The following is a 22,052-nucleotide window of genomic DNA, read 5'->3' as shown; positions in this document are numbered from 1 at the left end:
CGGATACTGGAGGCTGCCGAATAACGGGCAATGCGCGTTCTCCCGAGTGGCGAATAAATCCACCTGAGGAGTTCCCCACATCTCGAAGATGTGGAGGACTAGATCCGGATGGAGACGCCACTCGTGATCTAATGAGAATTGACGACTGAGAACATCCGCACGTACATTCAGAACCCCGGCCAAATGATTTGCTATTAAGCAAATCTGATGGTCCTGAACCCAGGACCAGAGTCGCAGGGCTTCTCTGCAAAGAAGGTACGACCCCACTCCTCCCTGCTTGTTTATATACCACATCGCGATAGTGTTGTCCGGCAGGATCTGAACTGACTGACCGCGAAGGGAAGGGAGGAAGGCCTTGAGCGCCAAATGTATCGCCCGCAATTCCAACAGATTGATATGCAACATCTGTTCCGCTGGAGACCAAAGACCCTTGATCTCCAGGTCCCCCAGATGAGCTCCCCACCATAGAGTGGAAGCATCCGAAATCACTGTGGCCACTGGAGGAGGCAGTGAAAACGGTTTTCCTTGGGAAAGGTTGCCGTCCTCTGCCCACCAAAGAAGATCTGCTACAGCGTCCCTGGAGATCTTTATTGAATCCCTGAGATCCCCTTTGTGCTGGAACCACTGTCTGCGGAGGCACCACTGAAGAGCCCTCATATGCCAGCGAGCATGAGTGACCAACAGAATGCAAGAAGCAAACAGACGTAGCAGGCGTAAGACCTTGAGGACTGGAACTGCCGCTCCAACTTGAAACAACGGAATCAGCGCCTGAATGTCCCGAACCCGCTGAGGCGGGGGGTAGGCCCGAACCGATTTTGTGTCCAGTACTGCCCCTATGAACAGGATGCGTTGAGAGGGCTCCAGGTGAGATTTGGGCACATTTACAGAGAAACCCAGATCGAACAACAACTGCGTTGTCATTCGCAGATGAGACAACACAAGCTCCGGAGAATTGGCTTTGATCAACCATTCGTCCAGGTAAGGTAAAACCGCCACCTCCCTCTTTCTGAGATGTGCTGCAACAACTGCCATCACCTTTGTGAAAACTCAAGGTGCTGAAGTAAGTCCAAATGGAAGGACCGCAAACTGGTAATGTTGCGATCCGACCACAAAACAGAGATACTTCCTGTGCAACTTGATTATGGGAACATGAAAGTACGCATCCTGCAAGTCGACAGACACCATCCAGTCTCCTTCGTTCAACGCCAATAGTACCTGCGCTAGGGTCAGCATTTTGAATGTTTCCTGCTTGAGGAACAAATTCAAAATCCTCAAGTCTAGGATCAGTCGCAACCGACCGTCCACTTTGGGAATCAGGAAATATCTTGAAGAACACCCCTGACCCCTTTCCTGCAACTGCACCAACTCTATAGCGCCCTTTGCCAACATGGTGACAACCTCCTGTTTTAACAACAGAAGATGGTCTTCTGAACAAAAGGAGGGATGGGGGGGGGGGGGGGGGGGAAAGGGAGGAGGGAACTCCTGAAAGGGGAGAGCATAGCCCTTTTCCACAATTCCTAGCACCCACGAGTCCGTTGTAATTGACCTCCATTTCTGTAGAAAAAGACTCAATCTTCCCCCTACAGGAGAAGTATGGCTGATAAAGTGGGGAAAACTAGGGCTGCTTCTGCTGCTGTCCACCAGAGGAGGATGAAGAAGAGAGCTGCTGGGCTGGACCTCTAGCCCTACCCCTACCTCGCCCTCTGAAGGCACGATAGGGTGGATTGGCAGGTTGCTGGGCGTAAGATTGTGACCTTCTAAAGGCAGAGCCTCGAATAAATCCTCGAAACCTACGAAAAGGTCTATAAGACAATGTAGATGATGTCTGTAATCCCAGGGACTTAGCTGTAGCCCGACAGTCCTTAAACCGTTCAAGGGCAGAGTCTGCCTTGTCCCCAAACAGCTTTTCCCCGTCAAAAGGAAGGTCCATTAAGGCGGATTGTACATCTGACGAGAAACCAGAGGACCTCAAACAGGCATGCCTCCTTGTAGCCACCAATGTTCCCATGGCCCTGGCAATAGAATCTGAGGTATCCAGGCCAGACTTTATAATCTGCTGTGCAGCAGCTTGAGCGTCTGTGAAAAGGGACCCAAAAGATTTCTGCATATCTTGCGGCAGATCCCTTGCCATCTCCTTAGCCGAGTCCATTAGGGCATGGATGTATCTGCCTAGCACACAGGTGGAATTGGTAGCTTTAAGGCCATGCCGCAAGATGAAAAAATCTTCTTTGAAGACTGCTCCATCCTCTTGGATTCCCTATCCGTCGGAACTCCCGGGAATGTTCCAGGAGCAGTCTTTGCAGAACATGACGCCTGAACTACCAAGCTCTCCAGAGTCGGGTGACGAGACAGAAAAATCGGATCTCCTGGGGCACCTCTATGCCTCCTCGCCATTGCTCTGTTCACAGCAGGAGATGTAACAGGCTTTTTCCACAGGTCCAAAATGGGCTCAGTCAAAGCCTCATTAAAAGGCAGCAAAGGGTCCGCACTGGAGGAATATGGATGAAGTACCTCTGTGAGCAGGTTCGTTTTTACTTCTGCTGTGGCCAAAGGCAAATCCAAATACTCAGCTGCCTTCCTCACCACTGCATGGAAGGAAGCAGCCTCCTCAGTAAACTCCCCCGGAGTCGCAATGTCCCACTCCGGGGAAGTATCCAAACCACTAGCAGTGGCAAGACCTTGGAAGTCATCAGAAGGCTCGATCTCACCTTCCTCAAGCCTTCTGTATTCCTCCTCCTCCTCCAGAAGTCTCAACGCCTTCCTTCGAGATCTGAGATGTGTTTCCAGATCCGGCGTCGACAAAGAATCCATCGACGCCGACGATCTTGAACCCCGAACAGGGTCAGGAAGGCTCCTGGATTTAACCGGCACCGGAGCCGACCCGAAGTCGGCAGATGACCTTCTCGAAGCCGAATGGACAGACGGAGATGGAGCCGGTCTAGATGGAGACAACAACGACGCCGGATGGCGCCGTGAAGGAGTCGGTTGATGTGCCAACGGATCCACAGTCACAGGCGAAGGACTCCTGCCAGGGGAGACCCTCGGCGCCGAACCACCAGTCTCTGTAGGGCAGAAGGGCATGAATGGAGCAGCCCTGTATGAAGCCGGCGAGCCCAAATTGAATACCAATGGCCCCGTGGGACCCGCCGGTGCACCAGCAGGGGCCATGGACCGAAAAACAGCGTACATCGCATTAAAAAATGCGTCCGGATCCGTCCCAGGAGTCGGGAAATCCGGGTACTACTGAGTTGATGTCTGAGGAACATCAGGATCCCTCTGCGCCGGCGAAAAATGAGGGCTACGTTGAGTGACCTCATAAACTGAAGGCGCCGGTGACAACCCCGGACTATCCGGCTGAGGCGTGACAGTGTGACTCATCTCCCATGTCTTCTGGCGTCGTGATGAACGAGACCTCGACCGACTCCTTGATCGGCTCCGCTCCGAACGGCGCCGAGAGTCATAACGGCGCCGAGAGTCATGATGACGCCGCTTCTTATGTTTTTTGGGAGAAGCATGGGAGGAAACCTTCTTGTGTTCCTTCTTCTTTGCCTTGGCTAAGAAGAGCTTCGCCTCGCGTTTCTTCAGAGCTTTCGGATTCATGTGCTGGCACGAAAAACAACCTTCCACATCATGTTCGGAGCTTAAACACCAAATACAGTCCGAATGGGGGTCGGTCACTGACATCCGACCCCCGCATTCCCTACACTGCTTGAAACCGGACTTCTTTGGAGGCGACATTGTAACCTTCAAAAATCGTTACAGTTACCAACGGGCCAGGGAGAAAAACCCTTGGCGTCGAAGCACGGAAAAAAGGAAAACTGACGTCAGTACGCCGGCGAGGACCTCTTATTGGCACGTTGACGTCAGACGGAGTCACGTGGAGCCGTGCCATTATGACGTCCTCGTCGACGTAGACAGCTAGGAAGAAGACTTTGTCGGATGCTGGCGCAAGGATCGAATTCATAAGGTGAGGAATCCACAGGTAGTTGTATCCATCAGAAAGAGTGTTACTGAAGGTATGCAACTTATTAATCTGATGGATACTTCTATGTGCAAACTCATCTTGTGAAACCATACCAATGCAATGCCATGCCCCATGAGGTGAGCCTAAGGAGCTTAATTTAGAACAGGAAGTCCTGTAGGAATGAGGGGACAAAATGACCCTTCTTGCTTACCAAATAATAAATACAGGAGTGTCTAATGAAAATATGGACAGATGCCAAAGTGGTTGCCTGGCACATACTGAAAACAGGGACACCTTGAGCCTGGGCTGTAGCCTCTGACTTTGCCCTAGTGGAATGAACCATAAGGTCCTCAAGAGCTTCCTTTTTGGCCAAGGCAATATAGCTTGATAAAAGAGACTTCATCATAATCAAGTCTGTCTTTGAAAATGTTCAAACAATGAAGTCTTCATCATCCTATTCACTGCATTCCTTAATCCTATCAGTACAGAAGTTTAGGACTCACTGTAGATCCAACTGGTATAGCCTCGCCTCCTCCGTTAAGTGGTGGAGAGAAAAATGTGGAGCATATGAACGACTGCTCAACATGGAAGGGTGATACTACTTTCAAAAGAGAGGATGCAGAAGTCCCAAGTAACAGCTACCAGGTGGTGTAAAAAGGCTGGACTCACACAGCCTGCAGCTCACTGAAATATCAAGCAGAAGTGATAGCATTGAGAGGCACACCAAGAAGGTGAGGATTAAATGGAGATCTCACCATGGTATAATGAAGGTGAGCAGAGAATAACGCATGTGTAGCCTTTCCTATTTTAGTTTTAAATCTATAGTAACTGATAAAACCCAACAAAAAAGAAACAACCTTTCTCAGTGTGAACATATAAGCACTGATAAAAACCAGCACAACTACAAACTAAGATACAATCCAAAGAAGTTAAGATGTGAAAGAATGCCTATTTTTTATGTCTTTATGAAGTGGCCAACATTACGTAACTTTATTACACAAGGCAGCATCACAAAAGATTGGTCTCAGATTCTTCTTCTTGGGTTTTGTTGTTTAGGGTTGTTACTAAAATAATATGTCTTCTTCTTTTTGATTAATTCAGTTGTGTGTGCTTGATGCAGGGTTTAGAAGCACATTTTAGGTCTGGTATAATTATTTTATACACTGTAGAGCACTTGGGATATTAAAATCGTATTGGATTTACAGGCTATGTTTAATGATTACACAGACTGGTGAAATGGCTGGTTCATAAGGATTTTGGACAATATGTACTTTCACATTCACTCACAGACATAGAATGGACACAAACAGTAGACACAACAGCATCCTTTTCTAACAAAATCAGTACTGATAGCAGGTCAACTGCCAAATATCCAGGCTTTAAACATTCAATGCAATGAGTAGTGACAGACCCCTGTGAAAAGAGTACTGTCACCACGCACAAGGAATAGTGGTGATAACACAACTAAAGAATTCCACATACCAACAAACTTCATAGCTGCAAGGTTTACGTGTGATACCTTCAGCTAATTCTAGCTTTTTACTCAATTGCACTTTAATGCTGGGGGTTTTCAGCCCATAGTTACAAGGTTAACAGCAAAATGTCAAGTCTGTTAAAAGTTCAGGTTTCAGAAATTTGCCCAGGAGCACTCAGCAGCTATGAATGTCCACACAACAGCAGCAACACCTTAATAAAGTCAGACAGAGTGCATAAAAGCACTGGCAAGCATGCTTAAAGCAAAATGGGGCATATTTACTAATATTTCATGCAACTCAACTAAGTAAGGCAACCTGCTGCATTGCACTGCATGAAAGAGAGAGCAGAAATGCACTATATATACTTAAATATGGCACACTTCTGCTCTCTCCTGACACTTGCACAATGTGTTGCCTAGTGCCAACACAGGCACCCTTGCACCATGTTGCAAGCAAACCTGTGTTACAGGCAAAATTGGTTTTGTGCAGCAAGAGATTCCTTCCTAAACAAAAACAATCCTAAAAGGCAATTTCCTCTTTCTATGGATGATGCATATTGCATCACGCATAGAAAGAGGAGGTAACAAATAAGTTACTTACCTTCGGTAATGTCTTAACTGGTAGAGACCATATCTAGCTGCAGATTCCTTACCTTGGATTTATCCGAGGTGTCAGACTGGACCCGGAAGATTTTTTGTAAGCAGTATCCCTGCGCGCTGTTAAGTGGTGTCGATCGGCTCCACGCGTGTCATTGGCTGCACCTATACCGTTCACAGAGTGGGGAGGATGGGTGGGCCGGTAAGAAATCTGCAGCTAGATATAGTCTCTCTCAGATAAAGCGTTACCAAAGGTAAATAACTTGTTCATCTGACAGAGACTTCTAGCTGCAGATTCCTTAAATTAGAAAAGATACCCAAGCACCACCAAGCCTGTAAGTGGGTCTGTGGACAAATTTCAGACAAGCAAGTTCTGTAGGACCAAATGGGCAAAATGCCCATCATGAGGGACCTGACTCTCCAGGCAGATATGCAGGACTGAAACTCCATGTAGTAACGCAGATGTAGCAGCTTTAGATCTGGTGGAATGAGCACTCTAGCCCACAGGGGGCTGCTTCTTGGCCAGTGCTTAGTAGATTTTAATGCAGAGCACGACCCATCTGAGGGTTGTCCATTTCTGCACAGCACGACCCTTTTTAGCTCAGACATGCCCCATGAAGAGTTGATTGTCTACACGAAATTCCCATGTGCGGTCAAGGTACAACAACGATACTCGCTTGTGGTCTAACTAACGGAGATGCTCATTAATCCTGAAAGGGTGAGGGGGAGCGTAGAAAGTAGGCAAGTTGATGGATGGACCCACATGAAAGGGCATGACCACCTTTGGAAAAAAGAAGGCCTGCGTGCAAAGCACCACTTTGTCAAGATGGATGGATAAATAGGGCAGCTTAGATGATAAGACCTGTAACTTATTGAGCTAGTTGTTGAGCAGATGTTAAGGCCGCGAGGAAAGCTGTTTTGATGGTGAGTAACCCCAGGAGACAATTGTGATGCGGCTCAAAGGGAGCACGCATAAAGAATTTAAGCACCAGAATCAAGTCCCACTGAGGCATGATAAAGGAAGAACGGGGATAAAGATGATCTAAACATTTCAAGAATCTATGTACCACAGGAGATTTCAAAAGAGGGTTGATCAGGCAATATTAGTACCGCAGAGATAGCAGAAAGATATCCCTTTAGAGTGTCCAAAGCAGAGCCCTGCTGGGCAAGAGGTAGAATGAAGACAGAAACCTGAGAAATACAGGCAGAAAGGGAATCTTCATCAACACAAAAGGATGATGAACGTAGTGCTGAAAAATCAAAACTCACCCCCAGTCAAAAATCTGGGTTTGATCCATCCTTCTTTTGCTCACCATGCCACCCCAGTTTGGACCCAGCCATATGCAAACCAGTCTTGACCCTGTTCCTCACGGGAACAGTCCAGCCTGAACTGCCAGGCCAGGTCCTCCCTGGACCGGGAAGAAGCATCCGGGGACTGGTTTCAGTGTATCACCCTTCATCAGCCAGGCTAGCTTGAACACAGTGGCAGAGAGCACGGGAAAGGGGATCAACATTTCTGTCAGAACACCAGGCCATAATTGTTCCCAAAGGCAGGAGTATACCGTCTTGATGGAGGAACACCTGACTGCCAAGATGACATCGTAGACTTCGGGAGGAAGGTAAAAGGCTGTCAACTGCTGCAGCTCAATCTCCACACAAGAAGGAGGAGACGGGACAGGTTCGGGTGGAGAACCCTCTCCTGTGGCTGCGACAGATAATCCTCCCAAAGGGGCAGCCTGATTGGAGGATCGATGGTCTGGCTCAGTAGTTCAGGATATCAGACTCTCCAAGTCCAATCCAGTGCCACAAGGATAAGTTAGGCCCAGTTGCTCTTGATCTTCTCAAGAACTCTGGGCAGGAATGTATGGGCGGAAAGGCATACAGGAGGCCTGAGCTCCACTCTAGATGAAGAGTCGCTGAGCAAGAGCTGCCTTGAAAACTCCAGCACACAAAACTGCTGACATTGCCCATTCTCGGCTGAGGCGAGCAGATCTAACAATGGTTCTCCCCACTGCTGAAGGAGACCATGTGCCACCTCCAGATGGAGACCCTATTTGTGCTCTGCCAAGCAACTGCAGCTGAGTTTGTCTGCCCTGGTGTTGAGAGCCTGCCAGGTGTTGAACCACCAGGGAAATGCTCCAGCCATGTCCAACCATGTACAGAGATGCAGGGCCTCTTGACATAGGGTTCACTATTTTTGCAGTAACACATAGCGGTGGTGTTGTCTGTGAACACCTGCACTAAACCCTTCTAGATGGAAAGTAGGAAGGCCTTCAATGCTAGTCAGATCGCCCACAGCTCCAGCATATTGATATGGAGTCCGGATTACGCTGGACACCAGAGTCCTGTGATTGCCACCTCTCCCAGATGGTTGCCCGATCCTAGGCGTGACTCATTTGTCACTACTGTCAGATCCAGTTCAGGTTAGGAAGAGGGGATCTGCCACTGACCCAATTGCGGTTCATTAACCACCACTGCAGATCTTTTGCAGTTCCCTCACAGATCTAGACTATGTCAGAGAGGTTTCCCTGATGATGTTTCTGTTGGAACTTCAGGTCCTGCTGCAGAGCCCACAAATGTTGAAGTGCATTTGTTTCTAGCAGTATGGAGGAGGCCATAATTCCCAGCAGCCTCCGAGTCGGTCTCACAGAAACTCACGATAGAGGCTAAAACACCGGTATCATCGCATGAATATCCTGGACTCGCCACTCTGCAGGATAAGCCTGAAACTGCAATGTGTTCATAACAGCTTCAATGAAAGGGAGCATCTGAAAACTAGTCAGGTACGACTTTGGCATGTTTATAGTGAACCCCAGCGAGTGCTGAAGGTCCGCCGTAGTCTGGAGTTGGGAGAGACAGCGTGAGGCGAGCCCGCCTTCACCAGCCAGTAATTGAGATAGAGGCAGACTGACCAGACCTCTGATGCATGAGGCCTGTGGAGTCTGCACCCTTGACCACGCAAGGGTTGTGCAGCATGCACGGAATATGTGTGGGTGGGTACGGGCATGGCTGGTAGCCCCTTCTGTAGCCACGAAAGGAGCAAAAAGTAAACTGAGGGTGGCTTGTGGCAGAAGATAAGTCTAAGGACCGAGCCGTAGCCCAAATATTTGAGCACTGGAGTCCGCATTGTCTCCGAAGAGAGCCATGGAAGGGATAGTCCAAAGACGACATGACATCCCTCTAAAAGCCAGTAGTACAAAGCCAGGTGAGGCGCTTAAGGGCCACTGTCGACAAAACAGCTCTGCCAAGCGAATCGGTTGTGTCCGCATCGAACTGTGAACTTTGCTGAATCTCTTCTGACTGCTACAGCTTGAGAGAGTAGGGCCCAGCCCTCCTACAGGAACGTAGGCAGCACTTGCGCAATCTTATCCCACAGAGCATGGGAGTAGCGGGCCAAAAGGCATGCTGTGTTCAAGGACTGCCAGAAGAAAACATTTTTCCAAAGTGTCTCCAGCCTCTTGGATTTCCTATCCAGTGCAGCAGTAGGAAAATCGCCAGGGCTGACGTGAGGTGGAAGCCTGGACCACCAAACAGTCAGGGCTGGGGTGCTGCATGAGGAAACTTGGGTATCCCGGAACTGGGCAGTGACGAAGGGCGATTGTCCTATTCAAAGGAGCCATTGTTTGATTTGGACCAGGTACCCAAAATGACATCTCGTTGAAGGCCTCATTAAAAGGGAGGAGCGGATCAGATGGGTAGGCTCCCGGCAAAAGCACCTCTGTCAAGACATTGGGCTGGTCTGCCACAGAGGGCAACTCCGTGCTTAATTTGCGAATAAAAACATGCCAGTGCCCAAAGCCCTCCTCCTAAATACGCGGCTGCTGCAATTAAATGTGTGAACACGGAATACTGAGGCAGTGTAATCCTGACACACTCTCGGGCCTCTTAAATCCATTTAAAGCCACTCTCTACCCCTTCAGCTCACACTTGCAGCTTTCTGCTTTCTCCCATTGTGACGTTTTTTTGTTTTTCTCTTCGTCTCTCTTTCCTATATGTGTCTTTTGCTAGCAGTAAATGCTTGAGGCAGAAAAATAAGTGCCGACCCTCATAAATAAGTGCTGAAACTCTGCACTGGAAACAACAAGCACAAAGTAAGCACTGAGGCAAAGGAAGGTTGAGAACCTCCAGAGCCCCCCCCCCCCCCCCCCCCCCAACACCACCATGGCAAAAGATGCTCCCTCCTCCGTAGCCACAGTAGGGGGAGAATGCATGCCAATATCTGGGGAAGAATCTACGCAACTATCTTCACCTAGTTCCTCACACCAGTCAATACCATGCTCATAAGGTTGGATTTCTTCAGGGTCCAGTGACCCCTCACATTCCTCCCAGCGTCCGTACCAGAAATGAAAACGGGTATGGCACGCCAGAGGGTCGGCCAGCCCACATATGAGGCACATCGCATCATAAAAATTCCTTCAGTAAAAGGGGGTCCCTTTGGCTCCTGGAAACTCAGGGAAGTGCGAAGCCGGCCCAGACTCAAGTATGGAACAAGGCCTAAATGCGGATGCTCCCGTTTCTTGTCAGCCGACAGAGTTGTAGAAGTCAAAGCATGCTGTGACTTCTTTTTCTCCTTGTGCTTAGACTTAGCCGAATGTCCCGAAGATTTAAATGGGACGATGCCCTCTGACTCCACGTCCGATCCCTGAAAATTCCTCTTGACAAGGACCGCGACCGACACAGATAGGCCGCCATCAACTTGAGGGAGCCCCCCCTCAAAGCTTTGGGAAGCATCGCGCAGCAGTCTAAGCACAACTTTGGGTCGTGGTCGTGCTCAAGGCTCCTCTGGCAAACAAGACGAGGGTCTGTCACCTACATTGGCCAGTGACAGGCACTGCAGGGCTTGAAGATGGCCTTTTTAAAAGACATCCAGTAGAAAAACCTCCATGACCTCCAAAAAGCCTCCCTAAAATGTTGAAAAAGTACGGTAAAAAACAACAACTGAAAATGTAGCTCTTCCTGGATCTGCACTGCTGGTGTGGAAAGAAAAGAACTGACATCAGCGTGCCCAAGTGGCGCCTACATAGGTGCCGTTGATGTCACTTCCGATGCAAATGATGCACGCACAGCCAATTAACGCCCCCTATTCGCACGGAAGGGGTACTGCTCATGAAAAATCTTCCAGATCCAGTCAGACACCTGGGATAATTCTAAGGTAAGGAATCTGCAGCTAGAACTCTCTATCAGATTTGGAACTTTTTTAGATGTTTAAAAAGGCTTGGCCAGTGAACAGGGAGATAGGAGGGCAGTGACAATCTGTGGTTAGATAAGGAATTCACAAGAAAGTGTTACTGATGGTAAGTAACAAGCTCTTCTAATGAAGACTTCTCCCTGCAGACTCCTCACCATAGATGGCAAACCAGTACCTCTAAACGGTGGAGGGTCTGTGGAGAGGACTCAGACCAACACATCTTGCAGAACCGAACAAGCAAAGTGTCCTTCTCACTGGACATGGTTGTCAAGGCAATACTGCTTTGTGAACCTATGCACCAACAACCATGCCACAGCCTGGCAAGTGGCTAAGACAGGCACCCCTAACACTAACACAGTGGTAGTGACGGAGACCCTGGTGGTTGCCTTCTTGGCAACTGCATTTCATATTTTAATGCCCGAAGACTACTCGCCTCCACAAGGTCCTCTTCTGCAAAACCTTTCCTTTCTTTGCTCCAGAGAACCCCAAAGAAAATTTGATTGTCACTATATGGCCCTTTGTAACTTCTATGTAAAAGCTTTATCATTTCCACCAACCCCCCCAGACACATCTGTTCAGCCAGACTCTCAGTAGCACACATCCCACACATACACAAAAACAGGTGAGGAGGTGGAACTCTCATACATCGCTTCAAAAGCATGGGCTGACCTCCCACACGCCATTAGAGACTCCTCTTCTCTTCCTGAACTCTGCAAAAAAGCTGGCTCTGAGTAATTCCCCTTAAAACTAGCCTCACATAACTGCAAAAGCATCAGGATACCCCTATGGGTGATAAGATGCTATAAAAATGAACATGACATAACAAAAGGAGGTGCCAGTTTTGTTATGCCCGGAGGTGGGACGGAGCTACGATGAAGTCTGATCGAGCCATCTGATTGTCTGCAGGAACTATTGCACGTTTCGGGTCTGGCACCTGTGTTACTTGCAGGGCGAGGAATGTGCAATTAGAAGTATCAATAATAGTGAGTGATACAGAGAACAACCCCTTCCCCACCACACAAACATACCTCACACTGAAATAGAAAACTTCACAAACACAGTTATAAAGAGCTAAAACATCCCAGTTGGACAGAAGACAGCCATCCCCTACTACAGAATAATCACCAAACGGAACTTGACACATATCTTCCATTTAGAACAGCAGTCAATACGAACTGCTGGAAATTAACAAGACAGAGATGTTTACCTTCAGCATAATGTCTAGAGTGGCACTATCTCCATGCTTCAACACAGTCACATATACCTACAAAAATTAAGAAAAAAAGCTTAAGTGCTACATAAATGCACTCTATCAAGTGAGATACATTTGAGGAAATGCAAGGTCTCAATGTAGAATATACTCCAGAAGTCATGAATCCTGCAACAGGTGATACCCCAGCATTTACATACACATACAGAGATCATTTATTACAAAACTTAATTAGACACCCACCGCACTCCTGAGGTCAGCAGGAAGAACTTGCTTTCCATCTACATGGTCCTTAAAACGGCGACGTGCCTCTTCGATTGTTGGTTTGTGTCCTGCTTTTCCCAGCTTACCTAGCACTAGACCTCTCAGTAGCGCATCCAGGTGTCCTACAGTTAATGAAAATAAAGAATACACACAGTGTTGAAGATAGGTCACTTTCCCAATTAAAAAGTAAAAATTACTCATTGTATGAATAAAGGAGCTGGTAGTAATTCAGTACTTTCTGTAAAATTTACAGGGCACAGGACACCACTGCAGTGTTTTGTACAATAAGTGGCTGGACCACAACTTTGTTCAGAGGCCCGCGCTCAGTCCTGCTCAAGGATGGGGGTATCAAATGCCATGGGGGTATAGTCTTTATTTTTCCATCATGCTTCTGACACCCACCACCACTTTTTTCATCCATGCTTCCTCCTTTTGTCACAGTTTTTCCTTTCTTACCACCCTTCCTCTCTCTTTTTTGTTTTTCTCACTCTTGCTCTGGAACAGAATACGATGAGGAAAGTGCAGGAGCCCGAAATTAAGCGCAGGTAGGCCCTACCTGCAACCACTGGATCAAATTAAGCACTGCACCACTGGAGCTAGGCTCCCACCATTTAGCCAGAGTTACATTTATATACAACACAGCAAATGCTTTGCCTTCAAATGACAATTTCCTTTTGAAGGATGTTGGCTCCGTATATACTATCTCAAAGCGAGAGATAGTGTGCACAGAGTCCAAGGGTTCTCTTAGAGGTTGATGGTGGAAACATTAGATAATACTAATTCTCTATTTTGTGGTAGTGTGGTCGAGCAGTAGGCTTATCAGAGGGTAGTGTTAAGCATTTATTGTACATGAACACACACTCAAAGACCAATAGGTTTTTATATAGAAAAATATTATGTTCTTCATTTATTTTAGAACCACAAGGTTCAGAATTTAGGAAAGCACATAAATTGTAAGGTACTTCACACAGGTAAGTATGGAACTTTGAGTTAAAACAGTAATGTACACAGATTTGTCAAAAATGTCAATAAGCTATTTTAAAAGTGGACACAGTGCAAAAATGAACAGTTCCTGGGGGAGGTAAGTATTGGTTAGCTTCTCAGGTAAGTAAAGCACTTACACGTTCAGTCTCCTGGGCATAGGTAGCCCACCGGTGGGGGGGGGGGGGGGTTCAAGTCAACCCCAAACACCCAGCATCACAGGGCCAGTCAGGTGCAGAGGTCAAAGTAGGGCCTAAATAACATAGGGGCCTAAGGAGAACACGGGTGCTCTGGTTCCAGTCTTTGGGGGGGCGGGGGGTGGGGGGAAGGGGAAGGCACAAAAAATACACCCTCAGCAGCACAGGGGCTGCCAGGTGCAGTGTGTGAACAAGGTGTCGGGTTTTGTACTGAAATCACATGGAGGGACCCGGGGTTCACTCTGGCGATGCAAGCAGGGCACAGGGGAGCATCTCGGGCCAGCCACCATCTGGGCTAGGATGACGGCCGTCTGCTGGTCACTCCTGCACCAGTGGTTGGTTCCTCTCAGTCCTGGGGGCTGCGGGTGTAGTGTTTTGTCCAGGCATTGGGTTCCTTTGTTACCAGGCAGTCGCGGTCAGGGGGAGCCTCTGGATCCTCTCTGCAGGCGTCGCTGTGGGGGTGCAGGGAGGTCGACTCAGGGTGTCTACGTCGCTGGAGTCGCCTGGAAGTCGTCTCTGCAGTGTTGGTTTCTCTGGACACGGGCCAGGGGCGTCGGGTGCAGAGTGTGAAGACTCATGCTTCTGGAGTGAGACTAGACTCTTCTTTAAAGATGGTTTCTTGGTTGTAGTTTTGGACAGGACCACTGTCCTCTGGAGTTTATTGATCCTTTAGGTGCAGGTCAGTTCTCTGAGTCCTCCGAGGTCGCTGATCACGCTGGATGCGTCGCTGTGAAGGTTCTTTGAGTCTGGAGACAGGCTGGTAGGACCCTCATGTCCTTCCTTGCAGAGAAAACCCCACTTAGTAGTCCTTTGTGCAGTTGAAGTAAAAACTCAGGTCTAGGCGATTGGAGTCTCTCCTCCTCTTTCAAGGGGTGATGCTGGGCACAAACATTGGCACAGTAAACAGTTGGCCAACGTGGAAGGGAGTCACGATCTCAAGTTGGAAGGATGCCCAGGTCCTCGGTATCAATTTGTCCTGAAAAAAGGTGGTGTACAGCAGTGGCACTGAAAGCACTTGCACTTAACTCATGCAGTGTGCTGACATGATGCCAATGAGAAAAGACAGTTTTAAATGTCAAATGCCTCAAGCAGCCTATGCATCGGCTTGAAGTACATGCAAATGAGAATCGCCAAGACCAAGTTCAGGTCCCACTGTGGCATACCAAACTGCTGGAAGGAAATATACGAGCAGAAAAGCCACAAAAGTATCTCTACACTTTGCCCACTACAAGGCTTTCCAGGCTTCTACAGGAAGTTTAGCTTGTAAGGGAAGGGTGTTTCCGGGACGACACCAAGTTACAAATTTGTCCCAGCGCCAAGCATAGGTGAACTCAGTGAAAGGGCGTCTGGCCACAACGCTGACATTGACCACCTTTGTCAGTAAGACAAAAGCATTTAGCTGTTGTCACTTAATCTCCATTTGAATTTTCTGTGAGGATGGGAAATTTCTTAGCTGATGTATTCTCACTAAAGCAATGAATGTAGTATAGTTCGCCTACGTGCAGGGTACCCCCGGAGCACTTCTCTATATATATTTTTCCACCTCAATGATACACAGTCTGATGACACCTTCATAATTCTGTGAAAGGTAAGTTTTAACTGCATTTTTATCTGCAGAAAAACTACAAGAATATATATAAAGCTACCAAACCACAGTGCCATTTGATAAAAAATTTTATCATATAATGAAAGGCTAGGCAAAAACTTTCTTTAACTGCAGAGATAATGCAGGGAAAGGTGTCTGATGGCTTTTAACCCCTTTGCTACCAGGCCTTTTTTTTTTTTGCTATTTGGGGCAGTTCGCGCTTAGGCCCTTATAACCTTTTGTCCACATAAGCTACCCACGCCAAATTTGCGCCTTTTCCCCCCAACATCCTAGGGCTTCTAGAGGTAACCAGAGTTTGTGGGTTCCCCTGGAAGTCAAAAAATTAGCCAAAAAAGCAACTTTTTTTTAAATGGGGAAAAAGGGCTGCATAAGAAGGCTTGTGTTTTTTCCCCCTGAAAAGGACATCAACTAAAATCACGATATTCCCAGCTTTCAGGAACAGGCAGACCTGAATCAGAAAACCAAATTTTTCAACACAATTTTGGCATTTTATTGGGACATACCCCATTTGTACTATTTAAAAAAAATAAAATTAAACTGAGGTGAAAAAAGAAAAACAAACAATTTTTCTCCACGTCTTACTCTCTAACTTTTTCCTGAGATGTCAGATTTTCAAAAGTAATATACCGTTATGTGTGCTGGACTCTTCTGGTTGCAGGGAAACACTGGGCTTCTAGGTTCATCAAGAACCCTAGGTACCCAGAGCCAATAAAGAAGATGCACCTTGCAATGGGTTTTTATTGTATACCTGGTACACAGCAATTCATTTGGTGGAATATAAAGAGTGAAATATAGGTATCAAGGAAGCCTTTGCATTTCCAAAATGGGCACAAGATAGGGTGTTGAGAAGCAGTGGTTATTTGCACATCTCTGAATTCCGGGGTGCCCATACTAGCATGTGAATTACAGGGCATTTCTCAAATAGATGTCTTTTTTTTTATTTTTTACAAACTGTCTTACATTTGGAAGGAGAAAATGTAGAGAAAGACAAGGGGGAATAACACTTGTTCTGCTATTCTGTGTTCCTCCAAGTCTCCCGATAAAAATGGCACCTCACTTGCGTCTGTAGGCTTAATGCCAGCAACAGGAAACGCAACATGGACACAACCCATTTTTACATTGAAAACTGACGTGTTTTTTTGGAAAGTGCCTAGCTGTGGATTTTGATCTCTAGCTCAACCGGCATCTAGGGAAACCTACCAAACCTGTGCATTTTTTAAAACTAGAAACTTAGGGGATCCAAGATGTGGTGACTTGTGGGGCTCTCACCAGGTTCTGTTACCCAGAATCCTTTGCAAATCTCAGAATTTGGCTAAAAAAAAACAAAAAAAAAAAAAAAAAAAACTTTTCCCTGACATTTCGGTGACGGAAAGTCGTGGAATCTAAAAGGAGCCACAAATTTCCTTCCACTCAGCGTTCCCCTAAGTCTCCCTATAAAAATGGTACCTCACTTGTGTCAGTAAGCCTAGTGCCCACAAAAGGAAATGCCCCAAAACACTATGTCGACACATCAAAATTATCAAATACAAAACTACCTGTTTTTTTGGGGTGGGTGTGGGGAGGGGACTTGCTCTTATCGTCCTGGGCTCAGCAGCCATATAGGGAAACCTATCAAACCCAAACATTTCTGAAAACTAGACACCTGAGGGGAGTCCAGGGAGGTATGACTTGCGTGGATCCCACAGTGTTTTCTTACCGCGAATCCTCAGCAAACCTCAAATTTAGCTAAAACAAATCAAATATTTCCCACATTTCTGTGTGGGATCACCGCACCGGGACGAATTTGCTACCATCCAACGTTCCCCTCAGGTAAAAATGATACCTCACTTGTCTAGGTGGGCCAAGTGCCTGTGACAGGGAAGAGCCAAAAGTGTCGAAACTGAGGGGGGAACCAAAGCGGGTCCGAAAGGGCAGTGTGGAAAAAAAAAAAAAATGTAGGCTGACAAGTGGGGCAGAATTTTTATCATTTTAGATGTGACAATGCTGGGTGGTAGGGATTTTGTGGATTCCTGCAGATTCTGGAAGGTTCCATTACAAAAATGTGGGGAAAATGAGTGATTTCCAGCAAAGTTGGAGACTTGCAGGGCATTGTGGGTAAGAAAATGGTGCGGGTGCATGTGAAGCACACCACTCTGGACTCACCCAGATGTTTAGTTTTCAGATGTGTCTAGGTCTTGTGGATTTTTCTACATGGCAGCATCCCAAAGTCCAAAAAGTGCAGCCCTCACCATTCTAAGTGGGAAGATTTTGAGAGTTAGACAAGCTCTCATGGTCCAAATGTAAAACCAAAACCCAAAATAATCAAATGACCTCTTGCTTGCCATGGGATAAGATGTTTTAGTGTGCGGAGGGAGAGCTGAAAGACTGTTGCCCCCTTCAGTCGGCGTGGGGGTATAACGATGCCCATACTGGTTGGTAGCCACCCCACTATTTCTTTATTTTTTTAAATTCCCAGCCATCTAGCAAGCTTTCTGCCCCCTCCCCCCCCAAGGGAGTGGATTGGGGGGTAATTGCCCCATCTGCCCACCGGTGGGCAGAACAACTTTGGCCCCATTTATTTGGGGTGGGGGTATAGCCATACCCCTACCCTCTTTTTTGAAAAAAAAATAATAATAATCTTCCCTGGTCTCTTGGGGGCAGATATGGCCAACAGTAATGTGCCCCCTTGAGGAATAACCCTTGCCCAAGGGACTGTCCCCCAAACAAAACACACACATACATTCACACCAATCCCTGGTGCCTAAGTGGTTTCTGCCCCCCAAGGGGGGCAGAAATGGCCTAAAACAAATTTGCCCCCAGGGGAACGACCCTTGCTTAAGGGGTCGCTCCCCTTGTGTGAAATTGGAGCAAAAAAAATCCCTGGTGCCTAGTGGTTTCTGCCACCCTTGGGGGCAGACTAGTCTAATAAAAATAGGCCGATCTGCCCCAAAGGGTGAAAAGGCCTTAAAAAAATTGACCCCCTAGGGAGCGACCCTTGCCCAAGGGGCCGCTCCCCATATTCATGAATATATATATATATATATATATTTTTTTAACTCACTAGTGTTTAGTGGGCATTTCTGCAGCCCGATCACATCACGATCCAGCTGCAGAAATGCTTGTAGAGACATGAAAGGCCTTTAGGAAAGGCCTTTCCTTTTATTTTATGCCTCTGCCTGCCCCCACCCTCCTGGTCAGAAGAGAAATGCTTAGCATAATGGGAGGTGACCTCTGATGAGGTCAGCTTGCGATTTGCGTGCTGACATCATCAGATGTCACTGGTGCGGTGTGGGAGGGGATGGGGGTGGATGGGGAAGCAATTCCCCTTCCATCCCCGCCCTGGGGGTGGGGAGGGCGGGAGGCTCATGGGGGGGGAGCGCTAGTGCTCTCCCCATGAGCCAAGATGCAGGACGAGCTGGTCTCGTCCTCAGCATATGGCGACCGTGGCCAAGGACGAGACCAGCTTGTACCAGGCACCCGAGGGGTTAAAATGCATCAGCTGCATACAATACGCACTGTAACTTTAAGCACTCCAGCAACTTCCACTATCCAGCATTCATTGTACTGACACATTGCCTCAGAGGCACCCCCCTCGCTTTATATGTGACTTTCTCCACAGACATATATAGGGTTCATCCTGTGTAGGATCTTAAACTGTATTAGACTGAGACAGGATTTAATTGCTACTTCCCGCGGGTGCATCAGGGCCGCCTCCCAGTCCTACCTTCTAAAGTTCCCAGGTCTCACTCACATCTCCCTCTCGGGCCTCCCAGTTCATCTAGTAGAACACTGTTGATAATTTTGTAGGTCCAAGAGACGCTTTCTGTTCCAGTTGTCAGTCCCATCAATAACCTCCCTTCTAATGGGGCATACTCGGAAAGATCTGTCAGATCCAGCCACTCAGCGTGCCAGACAGGAGATAATTGCAGGTACTTAAAGTGTTGGTAGTGAGGCGTTTGGTACTCTTTTTGCAAGGAGTCGAACAACTTTAGGTCACTGTTATCGATCGTCACCCAACCTCAAGATTCAAATTGCGTCCCAGGCCTCCAAGTTCTTAAGTTTCCTAATCTTGTTCAACTGTGAACCCACCCACAAGGGTGTAGTATGTGTCAGCTTCTCATACCACCCTATTCTTTTACTCGCTCTTTGCCAGGCCCTGATCACCAGCTGTGTGGGCAGCACCAGCCCCGGGCTCCCTTTACCCCGGGAAATGAACAAAAACCCTATTACTTAATTGGCTCCTGTCCAGACACTATGTGGGGTGATCACTCGGGAAATGTTGCCAGTCATTTATAACTACCAAGTGTGCTGCCCAGTAGTAGTCCTGTACGTCCAGAAGGGCGATTCCCCCCACCCAATTGTAAGAGTTCCTCTGAAGTGTCTTTAGGGTAATTGTGGGTGTCTTACATGCCAAAGGAGCTTGTGGGTCTCTCTCTCTATTCTAGCAAAGATATCCTCTGCCACACTAACATAGGAATCCTGTAAGGCATTTAATAGTTTAGGCAGGGTCAATCATCTTGTAAAACACTGCTCTACCGATCAACACCAATGGGAGTCTCGCCCATTGGACCGTTTCCTGCTGGGCACCCATCATGACCATCCGCACATTAAGGTCAAGAGACCGTTCCTGATGTGCAGTCATGTAGACCTCTAAGTAGTTAAATTGTTCCTCTTCTTTCTCTAGATTTCTAGGGAGGTCCAAGAGGTATATTCTTCCTGCTAAATATATACTGGATTTGGACCAATTAATCTTATAAAAGGGGTATGTAGCGAAATTTTCAAATGCATTCATTAAAGTTTCCCTGGGTCTGGTTATGTACAGCAGAACATTGTCCACGTACAATAATATTTGTTCATCCTCTCCCCTTTCCTCGTGAATTTGGAAGCCCGAAATGTCTTTGTGGAGCGGACAACGCAAGCCAAGCGTTATAGCACTAGGGCAAATAATAAGGGTGAGAGGAGACAGCCCTATCTAATCCCTCTTTCAATGCAAAACTCAGTGGATGTGACCCTGATAACCCACACCGCCGTTACTGGATTAGTGTACAAGAGGGTTATCCATGCCCGAAATTGGGGTCCAAACACAAATCTCTGTAACGTCTACATCATGTATGGTCAGCTAACCATATCAAATGCTTTTTCCGCATATAATGAGACAACGATGTGTGGTGTCTTCCTCTGGTGCAACATGGCCAGCCAATTATGAAGTCTTCGCAGATTCAGTCTCGTTGGACCGCTTGGGCATAAAGCCTGACTGGTCCTGGTAAATTAAGAGGGTTATGGCCTTTTTTAATTGTGTAATTTGTATTGTAGCTAGACTTTTTGGCTTAATATTCAACAGGGATATTGGTCAGTACGAGCTACACTCTGTGGGAGGTTTCTCCGCCTTTGACATCATCACTATTGGTGTGCACCTTAGGTCCTGGGGTAGGCTACCCGCTTCTCTTGCCTCATTAAACAAGCCAAATAAGTGAGGACTCAACCTAACTACTTTTCTTTTGAAGAGTTCAACGGGGAGCCCGTTAGGCCCAGGCATTTTTCCTCGTTTCAGCTTCCCTGTGGCTAATTTTGGACAGTTCCAAGTTCCTGTCTAGTAGGTCCCTATCATCTAAAGGCAGGCAGGGGAGTTGCATTGTATGCTGGTAATCCCTAATTCAAGTAGGGTCCATCAGTTTACTATGCCCATATAAGACCTTGTAAAATCGAGCGAACTCTGGAGCAATCCCCTAATCAGTGTTGTGGATTTCACAGTTTGCTCCCTTTATCTGAGAGACCCAACAGGCTTCCCTCTTTTTACTACTCAGCCATGCGAGGAGTCTACCCGCTAGATCCCCGGCCTCCTAAATGCGGTGTTGTGTGGTCAGCGCCTAAGCCCTTGCTTCTCCTTGAGCGAACGCCTGATAATCCTTGCGCACAACCGCAATTCTAGGAAGGATATTGGGGTTCCCCCACATATGTACACTCTCCTCAAGTTCGAGTAATTGGGTTTCTAAGGACTCCAGTTCTCGTCTCTCCCTCTTTTTTTGCACAATTATAATTTGGACTCTGTCTCTAAGTACTGTCGAACAAGTTACTTACCTTCGGTAATGAAATATTTGGTAGAGAAATTTTCTAGTTGCAGATTCCTTACCTTAGAATTTCCCCCCAGGCATCAGACTGGATCCGGAGATGTCGATAGGTGGCGTTGGTCGACTCTGTGGGCGTTGTTGGCATCGTAGTCGCCACGCACCGCCTCAGTGCAGTGACGTCAGTTTCTTTTAATGATTTTCCACGCCAATGCGCAGAGCTGCTAAGAACACTGAGGTTGGTGCGCCAGAGCTAAGGACCTGAAGGGGGAATCCCTGTACCTAGAAGTCAGTTCGCAAGCAGGGAGGATGGGTGGCTCGGTAAGGAATCTGTTACTAGAATATGTCTCTACCAGATATTTCGTAATCTAAGGCAAATAACTTGTACATCTGATAGAGACTTCTAGTTTCAGATTCCTTACATTAGAATAGATACCCAAGCAATGCCATCTTTGGAGAAGGGCTGCAACCCAAGATCATACTACAAAGCCCTGCAGGACGGAGTGACCAAAGTAGCCATCCTGACG

General features: G+C 47.3%; 1 protein-coding gene across 2 annotated transcripts in view; it reads right to left on the bottom strand.

The window, feature by feature from the left end:
* The window catches only part of NPEPPS (aminopeptidase puromycin sensitive), a 695,867-nt gene that overhangs the window by 105,801 nt on the left and 568,014 nt on the right, over nt 1-22,052 (bottom strand). For both annotated transcript variants that reach the window (XM_069237501.1, XM_069237500.1), the window contains 2 exons: nt 12,677-12,819; nt 12,431-12,487 (listed from right to left, as the gene is read on the bottom strand). In XM_069237501.1, the coding sequence (XP_069093602.1) occupies nt 12,431-12,487; nt 12,677-12,819 (200 nt within the window). The remainder of the gene's footprint in view (nt 1-12,430; nt 12,488-12,676; nt 12,820-22,052) is intronic.

This window comes from Pleurodeles waltl, chromosome 6 (assembly GCF_031143425.1).
Source record: "Pleurodeles waltl isolate 20211129_DDA chromosome 6, aPleWal1.hap1.20221129, whole genome shotgun sequence".
Lineage (NCBI taxonomy): Eukaryota > Metazoa > Chordata > Amphibia > Caudata > Salamandridae > Pleurodeles > Pleurodeles waltl.
The sequence above is the reverse complement of the archived record's forward strand: the minus strand, read 5'-3'. Positions and strand labels throughout refer to the sequence as shown.